Source organism: Saccostrea echinata, unplaced genomic scaffold (assembly GCF_033153115.1).
Source record: "Saccostrea echinata isolate AGI-Se365-2 ecotype Australia unplaced genomic scaffold, CSIRO_AGI_Sech_v1 ptg000012l, whole genome shotgun sequence".
In the NCBI taxonomy this organism is placed as follows: domain Eukaryota; kingdom Metazoa; phylum Mollusca; class Bivalvia; order Ostreida; family Ostreidae; genus Saccostrea; species Saccostrea echinata.
The window spans coordinates 6460099-6473272 of NW_026889761.1; the positions used below are offsets into that span (position 1 = coordinate 6460099).

Consider the following 13174-nt stretch of genomic DNA (forward strand, 5'->3'; position numbering starts at 1 on the left):
TCTGTCCTCCGCAATGATGATGAGGGAGTAACATTTTAGGCATCCATTTCTCACAATGGTCGCATCGTCCCATTAAACTGCATACTGTTGTGACCGTATTCTTACTGTGAGGTTTTAAATGGTTTTCGTAGCAAGTTCTGCTCTGAAAAAATCCCTGGCATTGATAACATTGAATGTGGCTCCCGTCTGGAGGGCAGGGAGTGTCCGTTAAACAAAATGAACAGCGGTAAGGACACTTGGTACGATGGCCTGTAATGTTCCTGTAGCCCACATCGCAATGATCACAGTAATATGGGTTGCCCGTCACAGCTGGCATAGACAAAATAGCATCGTAATGATGATCGTTTAACAAAACATTTAAACAAGTTCCATCTCCGCCGCCTTTGTATATGGGCTCTAAACTGAGTTTAGAGGAGGTGGACTTGAACTGAAATATTTTCAGTCGATAGCGAGGGGCTAACACCTGTTGTAATTTCCCCCATTCTTCGGATCCACAAGGCTGATGAATATCACACCCGGCTTGTTCCATGAGAGCTATAGCTTCATTTTTCTGGTCATTAGCTCTTACATCACCCTTCCGCATACATAGCCATTGTTTTTCCCATTCAACTAAACTCTCTGGATTTTCCGGTTTTTGACTGTGTAACAGGGTGACTACAATGGCTCGAGCTAAACAAAATTTATCCCAAGGATTGTCGATCTGAACGATGCATCGTTTATTCTTTTTAAAACTCTCCTTATTGACCATCAGGTGTTTGGTCCACCACTGCCTTCTGGATATTTGACATGAAACATGTCGAATTCCATAGACCCGTCTCCCAGTTTAAAATCTTTCTTGGATTGTTGCACGGCTTCTATTTTGTTTAAAATGACGTCCTCGTTCAAATGTTTACATTGCGTAAACTCGTACCAAATGTCGGAATCCAGAGAAGGGTGGTGAATGTTCAGGCGTACATAATCGTTAGGGTTACACTGCATGTGATATTTGACATTCTGTAGCATGTCTCTAAATAATCGCCGAACAAAGCCTCTGTTTTCCTCCTCTGGAAATTCTTTAAAATTCACACTGTAGACATCTTCTTTAGCTTTAAATTTTCTGGAATGCTTAGCTTTATTGAGTCTCACTTGATAATACTGGGAAATGGCCTTTGGCTTCTGGGGTGGTGAATGAGGTGGGGACGAAGACGGAGAAGGTTCTTCTTCTTCTTCAGGTACATTCCGTAAACGTTGTAAGTGTTGAGCTCGGTTGGCTTTGGCTCTCTTTAATCTTTCCATTAATCTCGCATTTTTTTTCCTGAGAACTAATTCTCTGGTTCTCTGTCGAGAAATAATTCTTTCTAATTCTTTCTCCCGTTTTTTCCATCTCATAAGTTGTTGTGCATGTAACAATTGTTTCAAGGCACTATCAAAATTCATCTTGATAGATCTGACAACAAAATGAGCTGAAAGTCGGAGAAAAGCTGTATTTATACAGTGTATGACGTCACAATGCCTAGGTAGCTCGATGATCCAAGACTAAGTATTGAGACGTACACAGTACGTACAAAAGTGTATATAAAGCAGAGCTGGAAATTTTAGGATCAGTCTTAGTGGGCACTTGGTACTAGACAGACGTAAAAAAATATGGCAGAGGAAAAGTCCATGAATTCACCTGCAACCTTACCAGAGACACAGGATAGTATTGAAGGAAATGAAAGAAGTTTGATATGCGATATCTTAGATCAAATGACCAATGTAATGGAGATACTTCAACAGACTATTTGTGAGTTTAAAGAAGACATGATTACTGAAATTCGTGTGTTTAGAGGAGTGATAATGAATGAGATTGGAAATCTAGAAAAGAAAATAGAGACAAGTCAACAGGATCAAAAGCAGGCTAACAACAAGAGGAAACTTCCTACTACCCAGACGGAGAAGACCCTGAAACTCCAGAAGAAAAAGTAAATATTATGTACACATTACTTTGAATAAATCATCTTACACACTTTTGACTGTGTTATTGTTTTTTCCGTTTTCAGAAAATAGAGCTCTGTGTGAATGACATGACGTCACAATGGTATACTTGAATCGATGCCAAGATTGTGTATTGCCTATACCTGACTCAGCACAAACGTAGATTAAACGTAGACCCCCTTTTTTTTTACTTGGGTTTTTCCAGGGTGTATACTAGATTGAACCGGTCATCTGGGGCCCAAAAAAAGTGCACTCAGTTGACCCGCCTATCCAGGATCTGGGGGGACAAAAGTGCACTCAGTTGACCCGCCCATCCAGACCCCTTATACTACTCATAATTACATAAAGTTGTAGATTGGATGTTGACCCTTCTTACAATGAAAAGAAAAATGCTTGTTTTGAAAGTTTCTTTTGTCGCAAATTACGCATGTCCTTGAGTGCAGTCATCCTTTGTTACTTTGGGGTGACACAGATTTGCCTCTACAAACTAATCACACAATTTTTGTGCTGTCCATAAATTTATTGATGAAACCTGTTGATTTTAAATTGCTATTGTTATTGAACAGAACTTTCAGTTATGTCACTTGTTACATTAATATTTCTCTGCATTTTTTCTTCTTTGCATGACAATTGTTATATTTAAGGAGAGGAACCAGTAAGTTATAAGAACTTGTTTCCGATCCATTTGCTTATGTCAATAAAATATGTTCAAAACAAGACAGCGGCTTCTCTTCTAAATATAGAAATACGCGGGTCTATAATGCTGCCGCTACGATTTAAAAATCATTTTAGTGATAAATTACGATGAGTAGTTTGGGTGTTTCTTATCGAACGTCAATTGCTACATAATGACACGCTCATTTCTTCAGAAACGAGAAACTAGAAAGAAATATTCGTCGTAATGCTTTAGGACACCCCAGTCTCTGCGACTATCAACATGAGTTACTCTGAGATGGAGGTTTTTTATAATTAGAAGGGAAAGTTAGAGACCCATCTCCTGTAAAACACAAATATGTACATATTTATAAATTTATCATGTTTACTAAATTGGCCACAACGCATGAATCGGTCGAACACGAGTTTACTTGGTGTTTATGTAGACTTTCAATTTCATTAACTATTATATTCACCCGTTCAACATGTATTTGACCTTTTTTTTCTTTTCTAAAGAAATAGGCGTGTCATTATATGACAATCAACTTCAAAAGAAAGCTCAAAACGTTCCATTCAAACGGAAAATTTTACCACTTCAATGCTCTTCTTTGTAATTGATATGTAGAGAGATATAGGGACCTGAATTTGGTTTATAAAGCTGGATGAAATTTGGTTGGAAAAGATATTAAGACACACGGCCACTTCAGCACACAGTTTAGTAAAAATGTAAGATATTATGTAGTTTTTTTTTTTTTATTATTTAACTACCATACTATTTCATGAAATTACAGAGCTTTGACAACCCCATCCTCACAACGTCAGGGGTCCTGTATCAACTCTTTGCCGTGAGACCCCTGAAAATATCATTCGATGTCTTGGGGCTTGCTTCTCTCAGGGGATGATTCAGAGGACCTGTTTAAGAAAATTCAATACTTTCAATTTATTATACATTGATTATGCCTTTCGTGTATTACATAAATTCAATACTTTAAATTTATTCAACTGGAGAAGATGTAATACGGGACCTCCAAAATATCTTTGATGCTTTAACAAGAATGCTGAAAGATTACTTAACATAGGAAGCACTCAAGGAATCGAGAGCTTCAACATCGTTTCCTAAAAAAAAACCACCCAAAGAACCGCTTTTATGGTGGTCTGAGTCCACTGCATTCAAGGTTGCAGCTGTTGCACAAAAGAATATTGGCACTGATGCTCTTTCCAAGGCTTTATTTTAAAGTTTAATCTGTGTTATAAGACATTCTTTATTTTCACCATGTATTTATGCTGATATTTTTCAATTATTTTTTAAAGAAGTACATGTTCTTTTCTATGTTATACATGTTGCTATACTTGTAGGTTTATGACAACCTATTATTGTCGCCGGGAAAGAATACACAATTGATCAAAGAAAAGGCAGTATAACAGGAGTAGAAAGGCCAGCACAGCATACAAAAACGACGCAATGAATTGAAGTCATCAATGGCTAAACAGGTAATTGCTAAAAAAAATTGCTGATATATACTTTGCATTAATTTCAACAATGTTTTAAATACATATTTTTTGTAATATAATAGAACTTGTATTCATATAAGTTGCACATTTCCATTTCCAATGCTACATGTATGTATTAAAAATGATAGGTGTCAACAGCTGAAGTAAAGGAAGGCACAACATATCAGACCGCAGTAGACCTAAACCCTACAACATCCTTAGAAACCACACAGGAAATACCAGATGCAACAGTCCCACCAACACTCAAAGTGGTGGAAAATGGAAAGAATACATTTCTTTACTTTGACCTCGAGACAACTGGCTTAGGTAGATAATACTTCTCTTTGTAGCAAGCAAAAATAGATATGCAATGTACCAGAGCAATTTGTCAAATATTGCTAAAATACATATGTTATATTTACATTATAAATATTTGTAAAATAAAAATACTTGTTTACTATTTTTTAAAGGTACTTCTTGTGACATCACTCAATTGGCATGTGTGACTGAAAAAGAAAGTTTTAACAGGTAAGTTATTCCTAAATCACCAATAACAGCAGGTGCCACAGCTATAACTGGATTACATGTTGTCAATGGGGTGATGTTTCATCACAAGGAAAAAGTTGAAGATTTATCTATTGAAAGATGCCCAGCAGAGTTCACAGAGTGGTTGAAACAGTTTAACAAATCATTACTTGCATTCGATGCAATCATTTTGATGAAAGCTTTTTAAAAATTGTTCATGTAATTTGTTACCTGTTGAAGGTTTTGTGATAGTTTGTATGTGATAAAGGAAGTTTTGCCAGGTAGGAAGTGTTTCAAGCAGGAAACTTTAGTTAAAGATTGTATATCTATGTCTTATAAGGCCCACTCAGCTCTTGAAGATGTACAGGCATTGCAATCATTGGTTTTAAATTGAAACATAAGCTCTGATATTTTATTAAAACACAGATTTAGTGTACAGTATGTAATATCTTCAATAGAGTACAAATCAAAGACATCAAATGGATGCTTAGTATCTTTGCAACCATCAATAAACATTGTTTAAAATTACATGTTTAGAAAAATAGTCCGGTCTGGTTTGACATACCAACATTTGAAGACGGCATATGAAAGAGGAGGACCAGAGGGAATTGAGAATATATTGAGTGAAACAAACTCTGACGGAGTGGTAAGGGTGACCAGAACAAAGTATGTGTTTGCAAAGTTAGTCACTCATTTCTCTTCCTGATGTTATTTTTCTTAACTTGGAATTTGAATCAAGGTGTTTGTTTTATTTGCAAAGATATTATTCATTTACTCGTGTCTTTTTAAAAAATTAAATACACATGTAACGTTAATAACTTTTACATAATTGATATATTATAACAGGGGTATCAGAAAAGTGTACGAAGGTAAGACAAGTAATAAAAGTAAGTATCATCCCATTTGTCTCGGACATCGTGTATATATTCTGTACGGACCTGACAGGTAACTATACTCATTTTTATGCTTATTAATCAATGTGTTCATTTCATTTCTGAAATTTTTCATGTATCATTCAAGTTTTTCTCTTTTGTGTGTCCTTTTGTTCATTTCTTGTTCTATTCTTGTCTTCTCGAAAATTCTGCAATTTTTCAAATTTAATCATGAAATATATGGAGATAACGTACAGTATTCAAACTCAAAAGTCTATTAAACATTACAAAATAGGAGCAGAGCAAACACGGACCTCGAAAACATCAAAGGTGGGATCAAGTGCCATGGAGGAGTGAGCATTCCCTGCCGACCGGTCACACCCGCCGTGTGCTCCTTGTCATGATCGGGAAATAACGGGAAAATCCGTCGACAATTCACTGTTTAAATAATTACCTAACAATTAGCATTTATTTCATATTTTAATTATCCATGTGCCATATTCAAATGTTTCTATTTTGTGTATCATTTGTATGTGTATGTTCTGTGTTATTTGCAAAGTGTGTCTTGGCAGCTGTTTTTGTCTTCTCTATGTTTTTTACTTATATAACTATATATATTTCATTGTAGCTATAGTGGCTTTTTCTTACTTATTAGTAACAGCTGCTTATGATCATAAGTAATACATATATATATATATATATATATATATATATATATATATATATATATATATATATATATATATATATATATATATATATATATATATATATATATATATATATGAAGTGAAAGTTACGGGACGTTCGGATGAGATGTTAAAAACCGAGGCCCCGTGTCACGGCAGGCGTTGGCACGATAAAGACCCCTCACTGCTCAATGGCCCTGAGTGCCGAGCAAAGGTCAAAATTTGAAGCCTCTCACCGGTATATCTTGACGTCTCTATATGAGTGAAAAATTCTCGAATGGGACGTAAACAACAACTTTTTTTTTTGCATGAAATTACATGTATTACTGTTATTTCTTAAATAATTCTTTGTATCATCAAGTCTTTTGCATCCCCCCCCCCCAAAAGGAATTTGATACCAAGCTATTTGAGTCAAGGTAAAATAAAGAAAGATAACTCTTTAATAGGATCTTTCCTTCCATGATTTTTGTAATGTCTCATTTGTTTTCTTCAATTTTTCAATTTCATTCAATTTCTTTCTTTCATCTTACTAACCTTTTTTTTTTAATTTATATTTTTAGAGTTTTGTTGGATTCCAAGCAGCATATTTCCTTGACAGTAATTTTTAGTGTTTTTTTCCCTCTATTTTATGTAGATTTGAATAAAAAAATATTCAAAAATTTCATTTCATAACAATGTATTTACATACAAAATTAAAAACCTTAAGCATTGAAAAAAGTGAAAAAATAGAGATATAATTTAAAATGTTAAAAAATAAAATAAAGCTTAATACTTTTGGAACCTATTAATCCCCTACCGGTGAAATATTTAAACTTTTCAAGACTGAATTGATTTCTGTTTTTTTCTAGCCAGAGTGTTCAGGTGAGCGATGTGGTCCCTGGGCCTCTTGTTCTTCAAGATGTGTACGGGTAAAGATTGACTACTAGTATTTAAGCAGTTTTTGCCACGCCCCTAGAGTACCAGGTGATTACGAAAATCAAAAATTGTGTTTATTTTCTCCCTAACATCCTCATACCAATTGGCCAAGAAGTATACAAGAAAAAGTTAAAATAAAATTCAATTGTTTACGATACGAAAGACGAAGATCAGCAATATGTCTGAGTTACTCGGGTGACTTAAAAAAGTGTAAATTCACACGTTAGACCATAAAAAATAATATAAATATAGATTAATAATATAAATAAATTAAAGTACATGTATATACCAGCCACATGTTTAGGGGACAGATTTTCCTCAAATCTCAGCTGACAAAAAACTGTTAAGCCTGGAAAATCCACTGAGTCAGAAATGTGAAACTTAAGTCGACATTTTTTCACGCTTTCGATCTTAAAGCAGTTGGTGAACATAGACGTTTTCTGAACAGTTAAAGGTAATGCCTCTAGTTTTTCTTACATTTATGCAATGTACTGATTATGCCATCGTCTTTGAGTTTTGATTGTTTGTACTACTCTTCATTTCACTTCTTTTAACTTTTTAATGCATATTTTTACCTTTTTAACCAATCAGATATTATCTCCTTATCTATTACCTTACTTTTTTGTCAATATTGCACTGAATTGAGGTATAAAGCTACGTACACATGTATTTACTGTATCTACATACTGAAAGTCAGGCGTGCATGTATAAAGATAAACGTGTATAAAATGCACAGTCGCTTAACCAAAAACAATACAATGTATAGTACAGCAAACTTAGTTCGTAATTGGCAGCGCTTGCTGTTGTCACGTGTAGTTGACCTAGTTAAGCTGCGTCGTCTACAAAAGGCAGTAATTCTATTCCGCCTTTTGATGAGAGACGGCAAGACCGCTGAATAATAAGTAAGTGTTCTGGTATTTAATCACAGTATCTACAGGATGGTGTCGCTTTCATAACCGGTAAATGTTTTTAATGCATGTCGTGTATGTATAATACATCAACGAATGCGATTTTGAAATTATAGTGTGTATTGATTGCATTTTTTTTTTAAATTAACGTTGCAGTATCAGTCAATACTATGTAAACTTATTCATGCATTTAAAAGTAATGTTTATCCATCTTAAACGTTTTTTAAAAATATGAATTTGTATCTGTGTATCGCATGGGTACTCCATTTAAAAGAGATTTCTTCGTCTGAATGATAATCAATTCATGTATATATAGTGGTTTAGTATAACAAGCAACTTCAGAGATTCGTGGTCGCGCCACACAAAAAGCTGACATTTAAATCTTGTTTGTGATATGACTCTTAATAAATATTTCTCGGAAAGATACAAAAGACTTGTCATAAAAGTGTATTTTTGAAGGTGTAGTTGGTCCTTGATTCATGTTTTTATTAACCGTAAAATGTATATCTGAACGGATACTTTGAAAATAACTTATATGGATTAATATGAAGAAAGTATCGGGTATCATTTTTGTCATCTTTGGTGTGTGCATGCTATTTCATAGACAAATAATTTCAATATTGTGATAATACTAATGTGGAGATTTTACATAGAGTTTTTTACATTTTACATAGAGTATTTACTTTTCATTTACTTACTGGGTTCGAGGGCAACATGCGTTTTGCTGGACCCAAGAAACAAACTGTTTTCCTGAGGCCGTTAGGCTGAAGGCGAACAGTTTGGTTCGAAGGGTCGATAAAGCGCATTTTGCCCGAGAACACGTCAATAAATGCTTTGTTATACCTTTTATTTATTTTTTTTTTGTTATGCATGTATCTTTTGCTGGCTTCCATACCAACGAATGCAAATAAGATTTAGTTGATCCCGGCCACAGTTTGACGTAAACGGCACAATATCTCGTCCACAGGTCCAATATCTAACTCTGTGGTCAAACAACGATTTTTTTTATGACCGCTCAGTAAAACATTAGAAATGTTAAATTATTTTGTACAGATTTATATAGGAACTAATTTTTAAAGGTATAACAATATACATTTATTGAATTTGTTCGAGGGGCAACATGTGTTTAGTAGGACCCGAGAATCAAACTGTTTGCCTGAGGCCAGGAGGGCTAAGGCAAACAGTTTGGTTCGAGGAGTCGATAAAACGCATTTTGCCCGAGAACACGTTAATAAATGTTCTGTTATACTTTTTATTTCTTTAATTTATTTTTTTTGTTATACATGTATTTTTTGCTGACTTCCATACCAAGGAATGCAAAAAAGATTTAGCTGATCCCGCCCACAGTGTTACGTAAGCGGTCCAATATCAAGTATAACAAAACAAAATGAAATAAATAAAAGGTATAACAAAACATTTATTGACGTGTTTTCGGGCAAAATGAGTTTTGTCAACCCCTAACAGCCTCAGGCAAACAGCATGTTGCCCTCGATACCAGCAATAAATGTAGATTGTTTTACCTTTAAAAATGTTTTATGTATAAATCTATACTAAACAAGTTTAACACTTCCAATTTTTTACTGAGCGGTCCAAAAGAAAAAGAAATCGATGACAGCAAAGTGAGATATTGGACCTGTCGGTGAGATGTTGGGCCTGTCGGTGAGATATTAGAACAATGTGGGCGGGGTTAGCTTTATCTTATTTGCAATTGTAAGAGTTCGATAGAACTTTACGGAATTGAGCGAATTTACATCACCGAAACCAGCACACAGTATGTCAAAAAAGTAAAAGTTATAAACATTTATTGGCTGTGTTTGAGGGCAACATGCGTTTTGCCGGACCCAAGATCGATCCAAATTGTTTGGCTCTGGCCTCACGCAAACAGTTTGGTTCGATCTTGGGTCCGACAAAACGCATGTTGCTCTGGAACACAGCCAATAAATGTATATTATTTGATATTATTCTTGAGAATCATGTGTTTCTCCGGACATAAGGACTAAAATGTTGTCTTGATTAACCACAATTCTTTTCAAAGATTTGGGGAAATTTGTACATAGATATTCAGATTTGCTTTCTTTTTCAAAAAGAAGAGATGGATGAAGCAAGTACAAAAACCCAAATCAAAGAATCATTCAGTAAAGACACTCAGCTCCATACTGCTATAAAGGAAACACGTCATGATTTACTGCAGATGTTGTTTTTTAAGGGTCCTGCTTCAGACGTTAATTCTCGAAACAGATGGGGTCAGACACCACTTCACTACGCAGCTGTGAAAACATTTATACTCGAAAATCTGCTAGCGGTACCAAACTGTGATCCCCGAATCCAGGATATAAATGGTTACAACGTTCTGCATTGTTACATTTATAACATATTGACGCATGATGACTGGAGAAGAGTGATCAAAATTTTACTTAGTTTTGACATCGATATCAACAAGAAGACCAAATGTGGCAACACAATTCTGCATCTCGCATGCAAGTACGGCACCCCACCGAGTGTCCTAAGGTATTTGCTGGAGACTTTTCCTCATGTTGATAAGCTGATAGTCAACGATGACTGTGAAAACTTTCTGCACACATTAGTGCAAAGTCTCAATCGTGGCAACTCTATATCGGATGACTTAAAAGAGAAATTTGCTCTCCTTGATGATATTATAAGCCAAAAGATTTCACTCGTGTCCTCGAATGTCTTGAAAACATCATTGCAACAACAAGATATTAATGGTGCTACACCGTTTCTTCTTCTCCTCAGCCATTTTGGTAAATACCGAAGAGTAAACGCCTTAGATGTATTAAAGAAAATGTCGAGTTTGTCAGACTGTTCAACAACACCAGATAATTTGAGCAATTATCCCATTCATATTGCTTATGCCTGTTCACAAAAAGCAACTCCTTTTGACCTTTTGAAAACGCTTGTGAAATTAGGTAACAGTGCAGATTCCAAAAATATTTTTCAGCAATCGGTTGCGCATTTAATGAGGATGGAAGAGGGAACTGTTTTGACATCAGATGAAAAAATCAAATCTCTGCTCAATCTAGAAAAAGCTGCAAAAGTTGACTTCAACTGCCGAGATAGATGGTTGTCTACTCCGCTGATGTATATTAGTGCTTGGTGTGACTCCGACTGCTTTTATACTTTGAATGAACTTTCAGATAATTTTTCTGTCATTGACGCTAGAGATGAAAATGGTGCAACTGCTCTTCATTATGCAGCGTGTCATGATGCAGCGGAATTTGCCATGTTGCTGATTGAAAAAGGTGCGAAAACAGATATCAAAGACAAGATGGGAGATACACCTTTAGATACAGCAAGAAGAAATTATAGTTCTAGAACAGAAGAATTAATTTTGAAAAGTACAGGATCAGAGAGGATGTATAACAATCAAGGGTTTCTCCTAAATCTTGAAAGAATTCGACACATGAAACCCATTCAATGGAATGAAACAGATGAATTTGTTGATCAGCTTCTTCAGCATATGTACAGGCAGGTATCGGATGAAGATAACTCAATCATTTCTACAATTCGATACTTTGTTGGTGTGCTCTGCAGTAAGGTTGAAGAATATGACCCACGATTTCGAATGTCAGTGCTGCAATCTGGCAGTTCGTCCGAGGGAACGAAAGCAGGTGCGCCAGATGAATTTGATTTCCTCCTTTGTTTAGATGCCTTTAGTGAAATCACCGAGATTTTCCAGAGGACAAGCAGAGAAAATAATCGAAATATCTTTCTGAAACTAAAAGACCCTGAACGATGCGAATTTCTTGAGTATTTTGACGGAAATGGTACATTTACAACTCCAACTGCTTTCACGCATTTAAATAGGTACCTTCGGCGGGCTGTTCATGATCCAAATATGTGGCAGGACAAGAAGCTTCGAAATTTATGTTATGTTTTTGAACAACCTTTCCTTAAGAAGGACATGAATACGACAGTATTTATGATACACTTAACATGGATGGGATGTCAATATAAGCACCTGCAAATTAAAATTGATATGGTTCCTGTTATCAGAAAGCCAGCTTGGTGGCCGATAGATCCATATTCCCTAACACTGATGTCACCGGAGATCCACGATGCTGGATGTCTCCTGATGCTTGATACCAAGGATGAACTTCAGACATTCACCTCAGACTACTTAAAAGAATTCACCATGGACAGCATAAACCGCATCGAACCCATTTCAACCAGTCTGTTGGTCTCTACTGCTCCGGCTGAAATCCGTTTGATGCAGTCACTTCCAAAGAGAATTCGTGAAAGCTATGTAGCCGCTAAATTGCTGGTTAACATGTGTAGAGAAGATGATTTTACAAGTTATATGTTAAAAAATTGTACCTTTTATGTCCTGCGGGATCTAGGATGGGACCCTAATGAACCAGAGGGATTTGACACAGATTTGTCCGCACGAGAGCTGACAATTTTGATCTTTAAGAAATTCTTGAAATTTAACAAGGAAGGCTGTTTACCAAGATTCTTTCTTCCTGAAATCGACATATTTCTGGAAGATGATGATCGTCTTGACCAAAGATCAAGAAGACGAGCAGCATACAGCCTTTTGATAATAATGGGAGATGAAGATGCATCTCTTGATAAATTGGCCTATGATAGTGAGAGCAATGATGATAGCGAGGACACTGAAAGTGATCTCAGTGATAGTGATTAGAATATTCCTTCTTCATTTTTTTCCCTCCGACATGATAAAACAACATAACAACAATATAATAAACCATTAATGAAAATAAAGCCCAAAAAGAAATATCTGGGGAGTATGCTATTGCAAGCAATACGTTAAAAGAGATTTAAAACAACTTTTTCTCGTTTTATGTTGAAGTTATCTTATTCATTTTCAAAATACGGCACCGGCTATTTACACCTGTGGGAAAACTTTTCAAAGACAACAAATTAAAGTATTGGTGTACAAAGTCATTGTTGCAGACTTCGATGGACTAAAACCTCCATGCTAATACAACTGTTCGATAAATTTATTTCGCCTTATTAAACTGATAGGGATTCTTGAATTGATAACAAATAGTAATACTCTGTATATCTATCTCTATAGACTGATTTCTCTAACTGCATTTATATACCACGCAATTAAAACTTTCTAGTGTATTGCAGCACTAGTACATGGAGAGTCTGTAAAGGAAGAAAATTGTAATAATATTTA

At 35.4% G+C, this 13174-nt stretch overlaps 2 protein-coding genes across 2 annotated transcripts; both read left to right on the forward strand.

Annotated features, from left to right (window-relative positions):
* Positions 1-4008: 4008 nt before the first annotated feature.
* LOC133185843 (uncharacterized) lies at positions 4009-5585 on the forward strand. The gene is made up of 4 exons (XM_061321133.1): positions 4009-4098; positions 4248-4425; positions 4569-4626; positions 5470-5585. The coding sequence occupies exons 1-4, from the start codon at positions 4087-4089 to the stop codon at positions 5570-5572; spliced, it is 351 nt and encodes a 116-aa protein (XP_061177117.1). The 5' UTR covers positions 4009-4086; the 3' UTR covers positions 5573-5585.
* A 4514-nt stretch (positions 5586-10099) lies between these two features.
* Positions 10100-12670, forward strand: LOC133185729 (uncharacterized). The gene has a single exon (XM_061321029.1). The coding sequence runs from the start codon at positions 10100-10102 to the stop codon at positions 12668-12670; it is 2571 nt and encodes an 856-aa protein (XP_061177013.1).
* The last annotated feature ends 504 nt before the right edge of the window (positions 12671-13174 follow it).